This window comes from Vigna unguiculata, chromosome 10 (genome assembly GCF_004118075.2).
Source record: "Vigna unguiculata cultivar IT97K-499-35 chromosome 10, ASM411807v1, whole genome shotgun sequence".
Taxonomy (NCBI): Eukaryota; Viridiplantae; Streptophyta; class Magnoliopsida; order Fabales; family Fabaceae; genus Vigna; species Vigna unguiculata.
In genome coordinates, this window is record NC_040288.1 from 2878083 (window position 1) to 2900864 (window position 22782).

The 22782-nt window shown below is 26.4% G+C and overlaps 2 protein-coding genes and 1 pseudogene across 2 annotated transcripts; 1 reads left to right on the top strand and 2 right to left on the bottom strand.

The window, feature by feature from the left end:
- Positions 1-289: 289 nt before the first annotated feature.
- On the bottom strand, positions 290-2550 carry LOC114166952 (probable polygalacturonase At3g15720). Its single transcript, XM_028051836.1, has 6 exons — positions 2443-2550; positions 1335-1542; positions 1155-1236; positions 870-978; positions 625-720; positions 290-523 (listed from the first exon to the last, which is right to left on the bottom strand). The coding sequence occupies exons 1-6, from the start codon at positions 2548-2550 to the stop codon at positions 290-292; spliced, it is 837 nt and encodes a 278-aa protein (XP_027907637.1).
- Positions 2551-7644: 5094 nt separating this feature from the next.
- On the bottom strand, positions 7645-11723 carry LOC114166953 (annotated as a pseudogene).
- A 5231-nt stretch (positions 11724-16954) lies between these two features.
- On the top strand, positions 16955-18159 carry LOC114166954. Its single transcript, XM_028051837.1, has 3 exons — positions 16955-17059; positions 17614-17757; positions 17920-18159. Exons 1-3 carry the CDS (start codon positions 16955-16957, stop codon positions 18157-18159), a joined length of 489 nt encoding a protein of 162 aa, XP_027907638.1.
- The last annotated feature ends 4623 nt before the right edge of the window (positions 18160-22782 follow it).

Consider the following 22782-nt stretch of genomic DNA (forward strand, 5'->3'; position numbering starts at 1 on the left):
GAACGGTGGATCTCCGAACTACGTCGCTAGAAAAACGATTTGCTTACAGAAAAAAATGTCATAATTTGTTTTGTTTGTTTTTATTTATCATTTTAAGATGATACCATAAGAAAAGAGAATCACATAATGAAAACAGTTCAAATAATATAAAAACTAATCTAAACTATAGAGTTCACCATAAAGTTTATCACATTACTTGTATAATCCATTAGCTAGAGAAAAAAAAAAAGAAACAACTTTCGTTTACTTGTTGATACATCATTTCACATATAGTGTACGAGGACATGGTTCATCTCAATGAGATATTACAATTTGGAACAGTGGATGTAGCTCTTCCATGAGCATTTCTACATGAACAAGAAGCTGGTTTTCTTGGTTGAGAAGAAACAATTTTGATTTTATCCAACACAATGTTGAAGCAACCTGGTGAACCACAACCTAAATTTATAGCTCTGTCGTTTGTAGATGTTCCTCGAAACCCACGAAATGTCACCTCACTCACTTGGACTCCTCCTCCTGCATTCTATTCATTCCAAATTTAAAAATAATTTTAGTAATAAACGATAAATTCACAGGAAAAGAAAGTTGAAATCACAAGTTACAATATGAATATTAAGAAAATACCATATGATTATAGTGTTGATCTATAATTATAGGGTTGTAAAATTGGTTTAATGTGATTTTCTCAAATGTGATTCTTTTGGCATAACCTGATCCACCCTTTAAGAAATGGAAATTACATATCATTCAAGTCACATAAGACGATATGAAAAACAAATATGTTTCAAATTTCTTTGTTTGTTCCCTTCATCTGAACATTTCAACAACAACATCAACATCATAGAAGGGTTTAAAAATTAATTGTATACCGAAAATGTCTTGATTCTTGCTCCATTTGTAGTTTTCGTGAAGCTACAATTATAAACACGAACATGTTCCACAATGTCACGGCCATTGTTTCTACCCAGGCTACCAATGCTGATTGATTCGTTCATGTCAAGTTAGAAATAACTAAGATATTAATTCAATAAATGAAAGATTTTATAAATTATCATCATGTTCATGTATTATGTTTCATGGAAAAAAGATACTTTCATCAAATATTTACATTTTTTTTGTTTGTGATTTTAAGATATGGTTGATAATATATAAACCTTATTCCATGTCCTGGTCCACAAGCAATTCCAGTGGCATTAATGTAAGAAGATTCACCTATGATTGCAATACAATCATCACCTGTGTAAAAATACAACATAAATCAAAGTTGCAGATGTAGTAATTCTTTTACAATTACTGAAATCTGAACAAGTACATAAGATGAAAATTTGATTTACCAGAAGCTATGTTGGAATCTTTTATCAATATATTTTTGGAAGAAGAAATGTTAATTCCATCAGTGTTAGGACTATCAGCAGGAGAACGAATGTTAATGTGAGAGAATGTGGCACCCTCACAACCATTTATGGTTATGTGAGCTCTGGGACTATTTCTGATGCTCAGGTAATTAACACTGAGCCCATTGCATGCATTAAAACCAAGGACCTGCAACAGTTAAATTTAAATATTCATTATAAGATATTGATAATAATTCAGACTAGTATTATTTCATCCACATAATAACTTCAATTTAAAAAGTTATTCATTTTTGTTTTTTTTTCTTCCCAACCATAATGTATAGAATTTAAAATCAATAAATTTAAAGATGTTAAAATGGATTAAAATTTCATGAGCCAATCTCGCTCACAGTAAAATAGACTCACTAAGAAGTAAAATAGACTCACTAAGAATCTAGCTTACCCGAATTGAATTTATGGTGATCTGGATTTGCTCACCAATCTCAATATAGAAAAAAATAACCCCTCATGGATGCTCCTTCTTACACCTACCTTTTTACTTCTTGCACCTCACTCTTCAAAAATCCTAACTTTTTACTTCCTCATACCTCATTATTTCTTTTGAAATATAATTGTGTGGGCAATCCTCTAAATTCTTTGAAATTATAAAAAACTTAACTTTTTGCATTGATATATTACATCAAAATCTATAGTATTTTTGGTAAACTATGATATTTCATGTCTTTTCAAAGTTAATGCATGAGAGAGTTTAATAGTGTAAATTTTTACACCTTTATGAAAATGCTTTACCAATTAATGTTGTAACGATACAAAGAAAAATTGTAATATTTTTTAATTAAATGAGTTAGTCCATTTAACTCACCCACCAATCCGTAGTAGGTCGAACCAGGTTCAAATTTTTTGAACTTACTAATAAGTAAATTGGGTTGGATTGATTCACTAAATGACCAACCCATGGTGGGTCAGGCTGGACCGAGTGACCTGTTTTAACAACTCTAAATAGATTAATACTACTATCAATATCATATGTATAAAATGAACAAACCAATTATGTAAATAAAAACACAATAGTTTATGATCATCTAACCGCTGGTCTTGGACAATTTTTGCATGGCCACCAAGAGGAACCATAACCATCGACTAATCCTGCTTTTCCGAAAATTCTGAGACCGTTTGTGTTTGTGAACAAAATCATTCTAGATTTACTACCTTGCCATTCATTCTTTTGTGGGGCCACTATTCTTCCTTGAAGCTGCAAGAATGGGACACTTAATAATTAAATTAATAAATGTATTTATTCCAATTCTATGATGTACGATACCATATATGTATTGGATATGTGATACGTATCCAATACGTTGATACATTTATTTTGAAAATAATAAGATACATTAGATAATAGATACTTTATATATGAATATTAAAAAGTGCACAATAATTCTGAAAAACAATAAATATATGATTATTATTGTGTGAGTCCAAATTAAAACTATATGTATTATAAAGTTGTTAACATAAAAAAATATAAATTATTGTCATCATAAAATACCACTACAACAAAACTCTAAAATATTGACCAATTTTAGTAACTTGAAATATGTTAAAGACTAATTATTTTGATAGAAACAACTTTGGTAGTTAATGTTAGTTACCAATTTAGAAACTAATTATTTTGGCAGTCAAAATCTTGGTAGCTAATGTTAGTAACCAATTTTGTAGCTAATTTTAGTGACCAATTTAAAAACCAATTCATAATACAAAAATATTTTAATTATCAATTTAGAGATCAATTATAATTTGTTTGAAACTATTTAGTTGTCAATAATTTTTAGTTTTTAAATTAGTATCTAAATTGGTCACTATATAATTATTAATTATTTGTTGTCATTAAAATTGGTCATTACTCAAAGATATTTCTTGTAGTGTACTAGAACTTTATAAATTAGATACTTCATTGATAAGTATCGATAAAATATCCTAAAATATCGGACACGGATAGTCAGACATGGATACGTGTTTTAACTTGAAATATTAGTGTATTATAACTCCTATTACAAGAAAGTCTACCAAGAAATGACACTGTTGGACTACCTTGTTTAGAAACACTTGACTAGATTTAGAAACATGAAAGGCATGAGAAGGTTGCATATAAACTTCTTCATGAAGAAAACATTATTATTTACATCAAGTTGTTTGAGATTTATTTATGAATGGCTAAATAAGAAGAAAAAAAACAGACTATCAATAGCTTTACTACTACAGGAAAAGTGCCAAGAAAACCAAACCCTTCCATTCCATATTTTATAATTTAATTGAAATTTTATGAGCATAATTTAATTTTCATTTTACTCCTCCAGAATAGGAATATATTTAAATTTGATTATAAATCAAATTTTAAACACAATTTTTTTTTATAATTTTAAAGAAAAAGAATTGAATGTAGCCAAATGTACGTTTATGTGTGTAACACAGGGCTAAATATATACATTGCATTTTTAGAATGATCATGATTATTTTCATAATATATTTTATGCTTGCATTATTCTTTAATAATGATTTTCAGTCACGCGTATGTAAAATATAAAAATTAGAATGATAAACTGAGCATGCTATACCAGAATTAGAATGTTTGTGGCTTGGCAAGGACCTTTCAGGATTATGTTTTTCTTCACTAAAAAAACTCCTTTTGATGGTATAACTAGGGTTGGTGCACCATGTGTTGAACAAGTCTTTGCCATGCACTTAAAAATGCCTGTTATCAATACAAAAGAGAGAGTTCATAATTGGTCAAAACCTACATAAATTGTTTAGAAACAATATTAAATATATTTTCTGCCAATTTTTTTTTTAACTTTTTTTAGAAAAAAATATTGCATGCAAATTTTGTCATTATTAATAAGAATTTGCTATCAATATTTTTATAAAATATTTTGTAAAAAATATTTTTTATAGAAAATTTTGTAAAAAATACTTCTAAATTTTATAATTTTGTAGGAAATAATTACTTAAAATAATTATCTGTCAATTTAAATTTGTAAGAAAAATAGTAAAAAAGAAAGTCTTTTCTTACAAAATTTTATAACAAATTTGTAAAAAATATCTCATGAAATATGAAAAATTTTGAGAAAAACAAGAAAAATATACCTGGGAATCATCAGTTTTACCATCTCCTTTGGCACCATAATCAATTACATTTAATGTGTTGGAAGTTGCCAACAACCTCTTACAAAAACATGGTGAAACAAAGAATAGAATGAAAACACAAGTGATTATTAGTCTCTGCATGTTTAGGAATAGTGAAGTTGACAGAGCAAGATCTTGTTGTCTTTGGTGACTAATGATCCTGCAGAATATGCGTATAATGTGATAAAACAAAAGCATAGGTTGTGGGGTTTAAATAGCAAAAAGCATCATAAATGTTTATTAAATGTAAATAGTATAAATCATAAATATTTATTTAGAAACCATTATTGAGGCATGTTTGTTTATTATATTAATATATTAATATTAACTCATATTTGGGATTTATATAATAGCTATGAAATGGTGGATTTTGTTTTTCAAAACATTGACTTCTGAAAACATTTAATTTTTCCTTTTTAACTTTTAATAACATAGCGATTCACCATTTAGTTTATCGAAACTTTATTTTGATTACCACAAATTCCAAATTGAATCTAAAGTAATAAGAACAACATAAAATAAAAATGGTTATAAAGTAAAGTCAATAAAAACAAGTAAACAGGGAAGACGAAATTACAAATTTGACACAAAAATGATAAGAAAAATGCATATGTTTAATTGTTTATGTGATTATCAACTTATAATCTCTACCATTTATGTATAATTGTATGCTTTGTATGTATAGTTATCGTTTTTTTAATGATTATTCTCACTGAACTTTTCATACACACAATTTCTTCACTGCAACAAATAAACATTTAGTGTCAACCAAAAACAAACCTAACAAGTAAAAGTTAATATTAATAAGTCAAAATATTAAATTTTCATTTTACAAATAGTTGATTTTCAATTCATAAACACTAATTTAGTAACATCAATTATTAAAAGTCCGCTCTAAATAATATTGAATAAATTGATATTATAATTTGTTATTAATTTTTAAATAAAGCATATTAGGATGAGTCAATATATTGATACACATAATATAAAACTGAGCTTTCCTTTGTCTGTTAGTTTATGTGTGTTGGCTTTGTTATTTGGTACCTCGTGTGCCACTTATTTACCATTTTTTGTTGATTAATCGATTCTAATTTGAAACTAAAAGATATTCTGTTATAGGTAAATTTCAACGAGATTAACATTTCAAAATTATTCAATCATTTACTTATAAGAAAAAAATTATATCAAAGGAAATAAACACAAAAACAATAACAATAACGTATTCAAAATCCGTGATCAATTAAAAAATTTCTAAAATTTAGTAGTCAAAGCCAGTTTCTAAAGAATTTATGACTAATATAATAGGTTTTTTTTTACATTAATGGGTCACTTTGACCCATTTATTACAACAAAATAGTCAGTTAATACGGAAATTAGACGATTTTTTCTAAAAAAAGAAATTAAAATAAAGAGTAAACACGACATTTAATTTGAAAAAAAGTCTTAGCTACCAATTTTCTACGTTTCTTTCTCGAACCCTAACCTTAACATGTTGTATTTTATATAATTTTATTATACAAAATTATTATTCTATTTTATTATTATGGATTAACATTAATTAATAAATAATATTATTTGTAAATATCAATTATATTGCACAATTATTATTAATTTATGGATAATATATATTGGGTTTCTGATGAAGATCTGTGATGGACTTAAGTATTCAGAAACTTGTTGAGAGGTTTCTGCTGGTAAGGATATAAAATTGATATCCCATTTATGAGACGACGTCAAAATACATTTTGTAAGATGCGCTCTAGAAAAACCTAATAGGAAGAGAGCAGTATAGTCTCACACGTAAATAATTTTTAATCTTTCATTGATTCTATTTGGAAGATCAGGTATCACTTTTATCTATATTGTTCTTAATTACTGATTATGAGGTACGCTTCCGCATACTACTCTTGTTATTAGGAACTGTTCTTAATATTATAATAATATATTATATCGATAATTTGACGATTCTTATGTTTTTTTTTTTTTTGATTCATAATCTAACATAACATTCTATTCTTCTCTTCTCGGTCTATCGTGTTTTATCTTGTCTGTTACAAAGCCTATGTTTTTTTGTTGCACTATTGCTATAAAGCCCCCAATCGCAGTAACCCCTTTTCTCTTTCATTCATTCTTTCTTGTTATGCTCTGTTTGCTGCTACCATACAAATGGGAAAGAAAAAGGCTCGTGCTTGTAAACTGTTAATTATTTAACAAAATTCCTCGTTGATTCCTTTTACATGGTGGCCTTGTCCAAGTGTTTTTATTCAAGTATTTTATTATTCTTTTGCGGTGATTTATGTATTTTTGTCTTTTAATGGATATATAAATGAATGAAAAAATATACGGGTATCAGCCATTGCTCTGTTATTTTGATAGTTTTGGTTTTTAATTTAACATTATTATACTTTGAACTGCCACATGAAGAAATAGAGCACTTACTTTGAAGGGATTGGGAACTTATGCAGGTGATGACTCAAGACAGTCAAGTAAGCATGAGTTGGAGTAAGCATTTCATGAAGGAGTGAACCTTACATCAGATGTAAGGTGTAGCAAGAGAGAAAAGATTAATTAAAAATATGGGTATAGAAATTTAAGAAAATGTATTATAATAATGTAAGATGTTATTTTCATTTTGTTTTTCACGCTTAATCATTTGGATAATGTTGGAAAATATGAATTATGAATGAAATATTTGTAAACTTTGATAATTTTTTATTTTACCTTTTCTGATTTTACGAAAAATAGGTTAAATAAATTATAAGAATATAAAATAGTTAAAATAATTTTATATTCAAACAATTGGAAACGTTGTTATATTTCGTTACAATGCAAACAATGATATTTATTGGTGTCATTTTTCACATTAGAATTATTTTAAAATAAATAAATTATGACAGTTTCAATTACCATTATTTGTGTATTGTATTAAATGGTAAGTGTTCATGAGATTGTGATATTATACATTGCGGTTACATGATTGACATTATCAATAGATAATGAATTTTCTTGCTCCAAATCTTATGCACCATAACATTTATTACGCAACTCGTATAATGCATTAGTTAAAAATAAATAAATAAACATCTTTCGATTACGTGTTGATACATCATTTCAATAAAGAACCACATTCTGGAACGACGGATGTAGCTGTTCCATGAGCATTACTACAATAACAAGAAGCTGGTTTTTCTGGTTCAGAAGAAACAATTTTGATGTCATCCAACACAATGTTAAAGCAACCTTCTGAACTACAACCTAAATTAATAGCCTTGTCATTTGCTGATGTTCCTCGAAACCCACGGAATATCACCTCACTAACTTCCACTCCTGCTCCTTCCTAATCAACCCAAATTTAGAAAGTAATTTTAATAAATAAAAGACTTAATTAGTCGGATGGTATCCACTTTCATTCAAATATGTCAGTTTAATATCCGTTTTTAAAAATATGTCAATCGAGTCCCAACTTTTAAAAAAGTGTCTTAATCATGTCCCTTAATTTTTTTCTTAAAAAGACTTAATTAAGGCATCTTTTCAAAAGTTGAGACTTATCTGACACATTTTTAAAAACAGATACCAAACTGACACATTCAAACGAAAGTTGATATCATCCAACTAATTAAACCTAAATAAAATAAATGAAGAGCATAAACAAGTTAAAATCACAAGTTATAATATGAATGTTAAGTGAATACCATTATGTTAGCATAGTGTTGGTCTATATTTATAGGGTTGTGAACTTGGTTTAATGTGATTTTCTCAAACATGATTCTTTTGGCATACCCTGATCCATCCTGTAAGAAGTGGAAAAAAAACATTTTCATTTTCATTGTTTGTTCTTTTCATATGAACATTTCAACAACATGTCATTCTCAATTTCATCAATGACTCCTCCAACTAACGTTAAAGGATTCAAAAATGAATTCCATACCGAAAATGTCTTTATTCTTGCTCCATTTGCAGTTTTCGTGAAGCTGCTATTATAAACAAGAACTCGTTCCACGTTGTTATGGCCATCGTTTCTACCCAGGCTACCAATGCTGTTTCATTGTTAACATCTCAAGTTAGAAATAACACAAAGGTATTGATTCAATAAAGGAAAGATCATATAGATTAATGTCATGTTCATGTATTATTTTCATGAACAAAAGACACTTTCATCAAACATTAAATGTTTTTTTTTTCATATTAAGTGTGTAATTTTAAGAATGTTTGATAATATATATATAAACCTTATTCCATGTCCTGGTCCACAAGCAATTCCGGTGGCATTAATGTTAGAAGATTCACCTATGATTGCGATACAGTCATCACCTGTGTAGAAAACACAACATAAATCAAAGTTGCTGATGTAGTTATTGTATTACAATTACTGAAATTTGAACAAGTACATAAGATGAAGATTTGGTTTACCAGAAGCTATGTTGGAATTTTTTATCAATATATTTTTGGAAGAAGAAATGTTAATTCCATCAGTGTTAGGGCTATCACCGGGAGAACGAATGGTAATATGAGAGAATTTGGCACCTTCACAACCATTTATGGTTATGTGAGCTCTGGGACTATCTGTGATGCTTAGATAACTAACATGAAGACCATTGCATGCATTGAAACCAAGGACCTGCAACAGTCAAATTACAAATTCATCTAAGGAATTGATAATAACAAAATTCATAGCAAATCAGATTAGGTTTAAATTTTTTGAACTCTTTAATAAGTGAGTTGGATTGAATTGACTTACTAAATGACTAACGTATAATGAGTCAAATCGGATTGAGTGACCCATTTTGACAACTCTAAATAAATTATTGCTACTATTAATATCATATGAGTAAAATGGACAAACCAATTATAAAAAAAGAAAAATAGTTTAGGATGATCTAACCGATGGTCGTGGACAATTTTTGCATGGCCACCAAGAGGAACCATAACCATCGATTAATCCTTCTTTTCCGACAATTCTGAGACCGTTTATGTTTGTGAACATAATCATGGTGGATTTATCACCTTGCCATGCATTCTTTTGTGCTGCCACTATTCTTCCTTCAAGCTGCAAGAGAGGGAAACTTAATAATTAAATTAAGAAATGTATTTACTCGTATTGCGAGGAATTCTAGAAAGAAATGACGTTGGATGTTTTGTGATGTAGATCTTTAATATTAATGACAAAATTTAACAAGAAAAACAAAAAACTCTTTTAGTTAAAGGAAAAGAAATTTGAAAATGCACAGAAGAAATTGTACTAAAAATAATAGGGTAAAGACTATCAATAATTTGTTTGTTGTTCATGTCCTATGTCCTGAATGAGACAAGAATGAGTAGAAATTAGAAAATAGGGGTTTTTTTTTTTTTGTGTTTTGCTTTTAAATCTGAACAAATAAGTGTCTGACTAAAAGTTCAATAAGAAATTAAACATACTATACCTGAATTTGAATGTTTGTGGCTTGGCAAGGACCTTCCAAGATTATGTTCTTCTTCAGTAAAAATACTCCGTCTGATGGTATAGCTAGGGTTGATTCACCTTGTGTCGAACAAGTATTTTGCCATGCACTTAAAAATGCCTGTTATCGATTAAAAAGAAAGTTAATTGACCAAAACCCATATAAAATGTGTAAAAAGTAGGAGAAATATATATATATATATATATATATATATATATATATATATATATATATATATATTATCAGTAAGAAATATATAAACACTTCTTAAATAATTCGAGAGTGATGTATCTTAAAACAATTGCAGGAATGACAAATTTTTTATATAAATTAGCATAAACACATGCGTTATTGCATATGTGTGTACGCATTTTTTAAATATGTAAAAATGAAATGAATAAGAAGAATAATTGTTGATGAATAAAAAAAAGAAAAAGGATAAACAGTTTTATAGAAAATAGGTAAAAGTAACCGTTAATTTTAAAAAAATTAATAAATAATTATATTGTAAAGGGTATAATTGGTATTATGAAATGTGGATATAAAAGAGAGAATCTTCTTTATATATTGAAATTTAATAAATAATTATATTGTAAAGGGTATAATTGGTATTATGAGATGTGGATACAAAAGAGAAAATCATCTTTATATATTGATGACTAGCATAAACATTGGCGCTATCGTGCTTGGGTGTATGCATTTTTTAAATATGCGTGATATTATATTAGTAGGTGATATTAAGTTAATGTATAAACTAAAATTATATTTATTAAAAATAAAGTAAAATATATCAGAACAAATGAAAAAATAACCATTGATAGATAAAGAAGTAGAAAAGAAACAGAGATAGCCGATTTTATAAAAAACTTATAAAAGTAACGGTCAATTTTTAAAAATTTAATAAATTATTATAGTTAAAGGGTAAAATTGGTATTTTGAAATGTAGACACAAAAAGGAGAATCCCCTTTATATATTGTTATAGATGATATAGATATATTAAAATTTATGAAAATATCAAATATATAGAATATTATTAAAAATATATTAAAATGAAAAAATAATTTAATTATATATAAATTTATATAAATATAAAAAAAAATTAGGAGTAAAGGCTTCCTCTGTCAATATTAATGTATTGTTCTTATCTTGGTACTCTTAATTTATTTTCATACAAATTCTTATAAATAAGAGTCAATAAAATGGTTAAAAATTCAAGTATGATATTGAGTAAAAATAAAAAAAAAATTAAATGACATATATAAGAAGAACACGACCAATTTATTAAAAAATAAACTTTAAATCTAATTCAATCTTACAAAATCGACTTGTAAAGTGTGGTTCGTATCTCACTTACATATAATTAAATGGTCTTATCTCTAATTTACACCTTATCTTACAAGTCGATTTTGTGGGATTAAATTGGACTTAAAGTCCACTTTCTAACACAATAAACATTAAACTTTTATTGATATAGTCTGTCTATCCATGAGATGAGTTCTATATAATATAAATGTATATGTAGGTTGAAACACTTCATATACTTATGTATTTATGTATTATTTTTTTTATTAATAAAAGAAAAAAAAAACAATAAAAATATACCTGGGAGTCATCAGTTTTACCATCTCCTTTGGCACCATAATAAATCACATTGTATGTGTTGGAACTTGCCAACAACAACCTCTTACAGAAACATGGTGAAACAAAGAAAAGAATCAAAACACAAGTGATTATTAGTGTCTGCATGTTTAAGAATAATGAAGTTGGCAGAACAAGATTTTTCTTGTCTCTTGTGGCTAATTATCCTTCAGAAGATGCATGTATGTGAGAAAATAAAGCATAGGTTAAGTGATTTAAATAGCAAAATTTTGTTATTTAAACAGATGTAAAGTGCATCATAAATGTTTATTTAATGTAATTAAATCATAAATATTTCTTAAGAAACTACAATTGTAGAATGATGCAATATACATCGTAGATGTTTATTTAGTAAGTTTTATAATGGAAAATGCTTTAAAAATTTAAATTTATAATAAATTAATATATTAATATTAACTTATATTTGGGATTTATAATAATTATGAAATGATGAACTTTGTTTTCCAAAGCATTGACTTCTGAAAACGTTTAGTTTTCCTTTTTTAACTTTTAAATAAGATATATCTTTTCTTCCTTTTTTCCGTTTCACAATTTAGTTTTTGTACAAATTTGCATTGTAAAAATAGTTGATTGGAAAATCATAAACAATAATTTATTAACATCAATATTTAAAAGTTGACCCTAAATAATATTGACTAAATTGATATTAATTTGTTATTATTTTTTAATTAAAGCATACTAAGATGAGTCAATATATTGCTGAAATTTTTCATATACATATGTATGTTGATTTTGTTACTTGAAGTATATGATGATTTGGTATCTCTAGTGTGGGATGACAATGTGTCAGATATGGGCAGTGTTTATTTGTTACTTATTTTGTTACTTATTTTGCTCAGTAACTAATTTTGACAAAAAAAATGTTAAAAAGATTAAAATAATATATTTAAAATTTATATATTTATTTATTATTATTACTAATATAACAAAAGTATATATGATTTAATATTGAAATCTTGTTGGTTTTGAAGTTATATTTGATATAAAAATCATTTTAAATAGGCTTTTTTAATTTCATTTTTTTTAGTAATTGGATATTCTCATATATAAAATTTTTTTATGGTATAAGTTCCAAATAATTAATATGAAATGGTTCATCTAATTCATCCTTAGTATCACAATTAAAAATATATGAAGAAGTAAATTTGTCTTGTTTTCATCTTGATGACATCACTGAAATAAAAATGAATTTATCATTTTATTCTTCATCAATATACCTATTTAAAAAATTAAGACTAGAAAATAATTTATCAAAATCTATTAAAAAATTGAAAGCCATAATTACTGAAAGAAAAATATATGATAATTAAGTCACAACTAAAATTGGTTATGAGAAAACATATAATACATTTTTTTCCTTCTATATTCATAAAAAAAATATACAAAAAACTTATGAGATGAAAATATTAACTATTAAACTAACATTTCACTATCAAGATATAAGAGTGTTAAAATGAAAGAGAACATATGAAAAATGAAAATAAAAAGAATGATTTTGTGTCTAATTTTTTACCTTTACTTATCAAAAAAGAAAAAGACATTCAAGAATGGAAGATGAATATTCGAAAAAACTTACACAACAATGAAAAAAAAGATAAAAAAACATTTCAATAATTATTTTATTTTTTATTATATTTAATTTTATATTTTATTATTTATTAACATTAAATATTTTACTTTATAAAAAAATTAAAAATCAATCTAATTTAATTTTCACTTATATTATATACTATATATTTAAAAAAAATTAAAATTTTGATGGAACCATGACCCCTAAATCACAACAAAGATTTGTCTATTACCCGTTCTTTTACTCGTTATCTCTGAAAAGTTACTTGTAAATTGTTTGCTTTTATATTCGGATATCCATATATACCCACGTATATTTTACATTTCATTTTTCAAAATTTTAAATTAAGTAATTTAAAAAAATAAAATTTACTAATAACTAATAATTATTAGTCTGTAAAGATTATCACAAGTCATATATCATGAAACTTGTACTCACTAATAATTAAATATACATATTGATTACCGGTGAGTATCCATTAACTAAAAGCATTAATTTCATATTCGTTATAGAGTTTATTTGGGGATAATTGCGTTTATGAATTTATGTTTTTGCCATCCATACTCGTGGGCCACTTGTATACCAATTTTTTGTTGTTGACAAAAGAAATGGCCGACTCAAATAGAGTTTATTAATCGATTCTAACTTGAAACTAAAAGATTAATAAAGTTGAATATATTGAGGTCAAAATCGGTTTAGGTAACATTAATCTTATTAATTTTTATTTTTCATATTTATTTAAGTTAGGAATAAAGTATTTTTTAATACTTATTTTTTTCTTAATTATATTTTAAGTCTCGGTTGGAAATTCGAAATTGAGTTTTTGATGTATTTTTTTCTCTATGCAGCTATTGAGTATTTAATAAATATATTTTTTTCAATTGAGCATTTGTGGTTAACTTTTTATGTTAATGGGATGATGTGGATGTTAAGTGATTAACATGAATATTATCTTATCATGTCAATTTACTCTGTTGTTCCCACGTGTCATTTTAATATTTTTGTTATTTTAAAATTTTATAATCTATAATTTTAGAATTTTCTAATTATATAATTTATATTTTTATAATTTTAATATTTTAGTATTTTAATTCAAAATTGCATAATTATAAAATTATATGATTTTATGAAATATAAAATAATGATATATTTTCAATTTTTATTCAAATCATAAAATCATAATTTTATAAATATACAATTTTGAATTAAAATAATAAAATTGTAAATTATTTAACTATAAATTTTAAAATTATAAAATTATTTATAAAATTTTAAAACAATAAAACAATAAAATGATATATGATAGTTCAGCAAGATGATATGACAAGATAATAACAAAACAACGTCAACCTCTTAAAAGACACATTCTCTAATTAACAAAAAATAATTAACGGACAAATATTAAGCGTAGGAACTCAATTCAAAAATTAAATTTATTGAGAACTCAATCCACCATGAACATTTATCTAAGACTCAATTGAAATAAAACATGACAAAATTAAGCCATGACAAAAGATTAAACCCATAAAACCGTTTTAGTTCAACTAGCTTTACCCGTTAACCCGGCAGACGAGCATGCGCGCCAACCCACAACCAATTTTATTAAAAAAAGAATAAACATGTAATGCTGCTATTCGGTTCTCACTCATTCGTAGAGTCTCTTACTCTTTCATTTCAGTTCTCACCCTCGTTTCTTCTCACACTTCATTTCACTTCACATTCCCTCCCACCAACATGCACAACTCTACCACGAGCCAACATCACGATTCTGATGCAAGCCACCACCAAGAGTTAAACGCAAGCCAAGAGTGCCGCCAGCAGCGACCAACGCGAGGACAAGGTCCAATCGACGCGAGGGAGAGTGGCGACCACAACAACAATTAGGTCCAACCACCATGACGAACACATATTCGTTTATTTAACCCCCGATTTTACCCTAATTTGAAGCATTTTGCCCTATTTCACATTTTGCCCCAATTTTGTTGTGTTTTGTGATGAATTGTTGTTCATGATGAATTCGAGTAATTCACCAACTAACCCATGATATGTGATTTCTGTGGTCGAATTATGATCCATGATTTCAGTGGTATACATGTCTGAAAAAAAAAATAATGATTATGGCTTTAGGGTGCATCTCTCTTGTTTCCAATCCAATAGTCTTCTCTCTAAGTTTAAGGGATTTGTGCTGATAGTTAAAATGTAGGAATGTTTTGTGGTGATCGAGAAGTATTGTCCAACAATTATCTTTTATTTTTAATTGTTGTTCAACTAAATGGTTATACTATTTTTCTATCATATGTATGTGATTTTCAACTAAATGGTTATACTACAGAGACATTATATGCATGTTTGGGATTTTCAAATTCATTAGTGTGCTTACTTTTTTTGGAGAATGATACATCCTGTGGTCGTTTTTTATTTTATTTTGGGCCTCGTCTCTCAACATAAAGGGAAAAAATGAAAAACTGGCAGGCTACCGCGAGACGGGTTATGCATTTCAGCCTTTTTCATGTTGCGGGTCAACCCGATCCGGTCTGTGTTTGGCAGGTCAAAGTCGAGTCGGATTAAAACAGACCGACTTGTAATAGAGTAAGTTGACATGCATCTTTTCTTTTTTATTTTTCTTTCATCTTTTATCTCATTTGCAACAACCACACTATAAAGTAAGTACCTTCCAAAAATGGGTATAAAAGTATTTTTAGTACTTTTATTTTCAAAATTTACTATTTTTTCACTTGAATCTAAACTAAGTATTAATTTGAACAAACTCCTTTATTACATTTGTATAAATGATATTTTATATTTCATTTCTTAAAAATTATTTATATTCAAACTTACGATCATAAAATGTATAAATATTGTTACTAAAGAAAATCCTACAAACATCCAACCATATTTGGTTTGTTCAAACAACTTGTTTATCAAGTTGTTTTACACCTACAAATAGTTATAGAAGTTTTTAAATAGTTTTGCATATTTGTAAAAAAAGTCAACATATGTTAATTTTGGTTTAAAGTGATTTGAAAAACACCTTTTACACCAAAAAAAAAAGAAGAAGAGACAACCAACATTGATTTAAAATTTAGCTACTCCAGATATACCATTTTAGATACATCTACCATATATAAAACTAACAACCAATTCAATATACACAGACATTTATCTGCTTAAACATTCTTACATCTTCATCTAAGATCAAATGATGACTATCATGAGTTCATTATCTTTTTCTTATATGGTATGTTACTTTTATTGTCAATGTTGTATTATTACCCTTTCATTTCAATCTCATTGTATTCACATCTTTTCATAGTATGCGATTAAATCATCTACAAGATTATCAAATGACTTATCCTAGATACACATTTTTATGGCTAATGTTAATGGTTTATGAGCAGTTAAATATGGCGACTACATATAAAGTAACAATGATTTCATTATCAATAATGATGATGCTCTTTAGCACAACACTATCAGTTGTCTTAGAGTTTGATGAAAATCATATCAAGTCAACCACTTTTTTTCTGAAAAAATTGAGGGGGGCCAGGAAAAATTGCAGTGAAGACATTATTTGATATTGACTTTCCAAAGGGTCGCATTGGGATCAAGAGTTTTGATGTTGAAGTAGTTGATGAAGATGGTAATTCTGTACCTTTATATGAAGCTTACCTTCATCATTGGTTTGCTGTAAAATATATTGAAAACATTACCATGTCAGAATATATTAAACAATCTCACAATATTCGCAATGGTATTGAATATGAAAGAAATGATGGTGCATGCTAAGGTTTTTTGCTTCCACATTATTGGGGCTTGGGAGGAGAATCACGAGGAACATCTTCAAATCTCCCAGGTCCTTTTGCAGTTGAAGTAGGTAATCCTACAAAAATAAAGCACGGCTTTACAGAAAAATGGTTGTTTAGCATCATGCTCATCGATACACGTGGCACACACGATAGAAAAGGTTGTACAGAGTGTAGGTGTAAGCTTATGAATCTCCCAAAGGACTTTTACAATGTCACAACAAACATTAATGGTCAATTGTTGTCTAAAAATTATAAAGGATGACTCTTTTGTTGTCAAGATAACTTACAATGCAAATTAAGAAATGGTTTCCGAGGCCCAACGAGAAAGCTTTCCCTAAAATACAAAATAAGGTGGGTTGATTGGGATGAACACCAAGTGCCTCTTAAGTTCTATATACTTGATTTAGCTGATCGTGTCATTTTAAATGGTTCTACACCAATTCATGATTGTCAGGTAGATTATTTATTCGATATATATTATACTTTACAAATGAAAAGCAAACTTTTAAAACTCATTTATATTCCAAACAAAAATAGTAGGCTATTAATTACTTTTCTCGTTGGGATGTGAGTAACATAACTTTCACAATTTGTTATATAGGTAGAGTATAAAATCCTGAGAAATCATGACAATGACTTTCCTCATGTTAAGAAAGCAAATATTCCAATAACAAAAGGTGGTTATCTTATACATGGCACTACTCATATGCACACTGGTGTTGTCAATATTACTCTATATGGACAGGTAATATTCAATATTTGTTGGTGTTCTTATATAATCTATATCATGTAGATAAACTAATATCAAATTTTATGAGCTTAAACTTTGTTGATAAATTCTTTATCTTTGTGAGAAATTTACTATTTTAATGCATACTCTATTTATTTATGTTTTCCCTCAACTTAGGATGGAAGAGTCTTATGCACGTCGAATCCAAAATACGGAATAGGAAAAGAGGCAGGAAATGAAAATGGTTACCTAGTTGGAATGTTGGTTTGCAATCCAAAACCTGGTTCTATCAAAATTAAAGATGGTGAAATTCTGACAGTGGAATCTATATATGAAAATAAGTTTCGAACCGGGGCTATGGGGCATTTCTACATTTACTTGGCAGAACATATACTAAAAGAAGATTTGGAAATTTGATGTGAAACTATTTAGTTATCTTTCTATGACTATGTGTACTAACGTCATTTTACTTTTAATATGATTTATGATTGTGTTGTTTTTTTTATATTGTGTCTTTTTAATGTGTTATTCGGTAGATAAAATATTTTTTGTACTAATTAATGCACTAAAAAAACTACCAATTGATCTTATAATTTAATAGAAAATGTTGTGAACTTAGTGACAATTTGAGTGTAAGAATATCAATATATTGTGCAAAGTTAATTATAAACCACACAAGAAAACAAAATAAATATAAAGTTGGAAATGAATAAATCATGAAAAGTAAACATTTTTTGTTTACATCATATAGTTTACTCTTGGCAAAGGAACATGAATATATATATATATATATATATATATATATATATATATATTATATATATATATATATATATATATATATATATATATAGAGTCATGAAAGTCTTCTCCTGAACTAAATTATTGTATCGTTTAACTTCTTCTTGATGTTTGTGTTGTATGTGATTTTATAGAGAGTATGCGTGTGCTTGTGGTTTCCGTTGTATTGAGTTCTCTTTGTGACCCAATCATTATTATGATTATCATAATTCTTTTTTTTTTGCTTAACGAGATGTTTATAGTTTTTCTTCTAAATACGGCACACTTAATATTATTCTTATTATTCTTATTATTAATTTTATTTTATTTTACAATTATTATTATTATTATTATCCTTATTATTATTTATTATTATTATTATTATTACTATTATTATTATTTTATTTTACTATTATTATTATTATTCTTCTTATTATTATTATTATTTTATTTTACTATTATTATTAAAATTACTATCATTTTTATTTTTTAATTATTATTTTTATTTTTATTATTATTTTTATTATTATTATTAATTTCATTTGATTCTATTTTATAATTATATTTACTAGTATTATTATTTTATTTTATTTTACTATTATTTTATTATATTGTTTTTATTATCATTATTTTTTTATTGATGATTTTATTATCATTATTATTGTTTTATTTTATTTTATTAATATTAATATTTATTTTTATTGCTTCATTTTATTTTATGATTATTTTCATTTTTATTTTTATTTTTAATTTGAAAATTTCATTTTATTATTATTATTTATATTATTATTATTATTATTATTATTATTATTATTATTATTATTATTATTCTTATTATTTTGATTATTATTATTAACTTCATTTTATTCTATTTTATAAATATATTTATTAGTATTATTATCTTATTTTATTTTACTCTTATTTTATTGTATTGTTTTTATTATCATCATTTTGTTTTATTGATGATTTTATTATCATTATTATTGTTTTATAATTATTATTTTATTAATATTACTGTTTATTTTTATTGCTTCATTTTATTTTATGATTATTTTCATTTTCATTATTATTTTTACTTTTAAAATTTCGTTTTATTATTATTATTATTATTATTTATATTATTATTATTATTATTTTTAATATTATTATTTTTAATATGATTATTCTTATTATTTGTATTACTATTTTCATTTATTTTTATTATTATTATAACTATTTTTTTCATTTCATTTTATTTTATAATTGTTATTATTATTATTTTTATTTATTTTATTTTACTATTGTTTTACTAGTATTTTATTATATTATTTTTATTATCATTGTTTTGTTTTATTGATGATTTTATTATCATTATTATTGTTTTATAATTGTTGTTTTATTTTATTTTATTAATATTTCTGTTTATTTTTATTGCTTCATTTTATTTTATGATTATTTTCATTTTTATTATTATTATTATTTTTATTTTTAAAATTTTGTTTTATTATTATTATTTATATTATTATTATTATTATTTGTATTACTATTTTTATTTTTTATTATTATTACTATTTTTCTCATTTTATTTTATTTTATAATTATAATTATTTTTATTTTTATTATTATTTATTTTATTTTACTATTATTTTATTATTAGTGTTATTATTATCATTGTTTTGTTTTATTATCAATATTATTGTTTTATTATTATTACTTTATTTTATCATCATTATTATTTTATTATTATTTTATTTTATTAATATTACTATTTTATTATTATTTTCCATATTAACATTTTTATTTTTAAAATTTCGTTTTATTACTATTATTATTATTATTTATATTATTATTATTATTTTGTTATTATTTTATTATTATTACTATTTATTATTATTATTTTGTTATTATTTTCATTTCATTTTATTTTATTTTATAATTATCTTTTTCTTTTTTTTTATTATTATTATTATTATTATTTTATTATTTTTATTATTATCGTTGTTTTATTTTATTTATGATTTTATTATCATTATTATTTATTATTACTGCTTTATTTTATTTTTATTATTTTATTATTATTATTATTTTATCTTATTAGTATTATTGTTTCATTTTATTTTATTATTATGTTCATTATTATTTTTTATTTTTATCATTATTGTTATTGTTGTTGTTTTTTTATCATTATCATTATTACTATTTTATTGTCTGTGTGATATTTTGGGACAATGGTTATGTGTTCTTCCTGTTTTGTATATTGTTTGGTTGTCCTGGATTGTATGTTAGGTATAACACTTTGTTTTGATAGTTTTGTGTGGATTTATTGTGATTCTTCAGGATGTATAAAAGCAAGAATATTGTTGTGTTTGACGTATGACCATGTGATATTGTGTAGTTGAGTTCAACTTAATGGTATGAAAGTGTATTTACTTGTCATGGATGCATGTTTTTTGTGCAATGAGTGTCTTGTGTAAATAGGTTCATTGGAACCTATTCTAGAGTGTCAAATACCAGTAAATTACCAGTTACTGGTGTGGCGTCTGGCAAAACGATGTAAACCGCCAAGAGATAGGCCTCAAAGTGAACTCTAGAGTAAAATCCAAGAGTTGGTGCTTGGCGACGGAAGTGCTCCCGCTAGGTGGTGTGTTGTAGAATTGGGCTTGGACCAAAATCCAGTGGGTTAGCGCCCGACGGCAGCCAGTGTTCTACCAGGTGGTCTAGAACGCGAGTTAACCTAGTGAAGTGGATGTTGTGCTAGGCGGTTTTGGATGCAGTAATGGATTACGCGAGAGATTCTACACATCTTTGGATGGAGGTCTTGATGCGATGCTTTTCTAGGGGCCCAGTTACGAGTGTAACTTGTATTGGGGTAACACATGGCCACTCGGAGGGGCAAGTTGACACTCATGCAGCAAAGATCGATTAGTGTACTCATCATAGGGTGTAGAAACAAGAGGCGTGCAGAGGAAGATGTGAATATTTGGGTATGAGATTGGAGTGTAGCAGAAGTGTTAGGGATTTTAATTTGTTAGTATAATGTACCTTGTGCTGTATAATTTTATTTTGAGCTCACCCTATATGTGTGTGTTTGGCGATGGTCATGTAACTCGTTACATGGGAGCAGATGTTGTTGCAGGTGAGCATGTGGAAAGCTTAGAGCCGGAGAGGGGCTAGCATGGGGAAATTTCACAGATTCATCTTTGTGATGTTTTTGTAATAAGTGACTTGTTTTTAATAATTTTGGAATGTGGTAGACATTGTACAAATTTATGGATTTTGGAACTTTGACGCTTGTAATAAAGTTTAAACTTTCCATTTTTTGGGAAAGTATTTCAATAATAAATGCAGTTTATTATTATTTCTATTATTTTAATTTTAATTAAGTAATATCCAGTTGGGATGTTATAGTGTAGATCTTATGTATAGATGCTGCTGGAATTGCATTGTAATATTCTATGAGTAGTTGAACTCCCTCGTGTCCAGGTTTGATGTAATCAGTTCTGATTTTATTCACTTCTACTTCTTGGGTTTTTATATTTGCTTTCATTCAAATTTTTATGATTTGATTTATGTTTAATGATGACTTGATCACTCATTTATTTAACTGGTTTGGATTTTGAGTTGGAAACTAGCCTCAAACTGTGGTCCAATCAAATCATCATACATGTACTGGATGTTGCTTATTAAGTGTATTTGAAATGTCTTTGATGATGTCCATAATAGCATGACAATGGTTAACATGACATGTGTGTGATAATCTGAAAATGTTAATTTGCTGCCCCGATAGTCGACTAGCCAACTAATGTAGTCGACTAGGTTCGTGCCTGATTGTAGCTGTTATATAAAAACAGATTCTGCACTTTCTAAAAAATAACCTATTGAATCAAAAGAAAGAAAGAGAAGTGTGAAACAGGTTCTTGGAGCTATCTTGGAAGGTCTTCTTGAAGAATTCTATCAAGACACATTCAATTTTGACTTGGCAAGAAGAAGAAATTTCAGTCTTGGAAAAGGTGTACTCAATCCATTTTGTAGGCCTTGTTCTTGTGTTTTGATACAGTTTGAAACTGTTTGTTTTTGTTGTTTTCTGTTTAAAGCAAGTGTGTGTGATAGCCTTGCTGTCGTGTGGTTGTGCAAGTGTGTGGATGCCTTGCGTTTGTGTTCCTTTATCTTAGAATTTAGATTTATCAAGTGTATTTGTAAATCTTGAAATTCTTGTGATATAGTGAATATATTTAGCTGTGGTTTGCTAGATGAACTGGATGTAGATTCTTAAGAATCGAA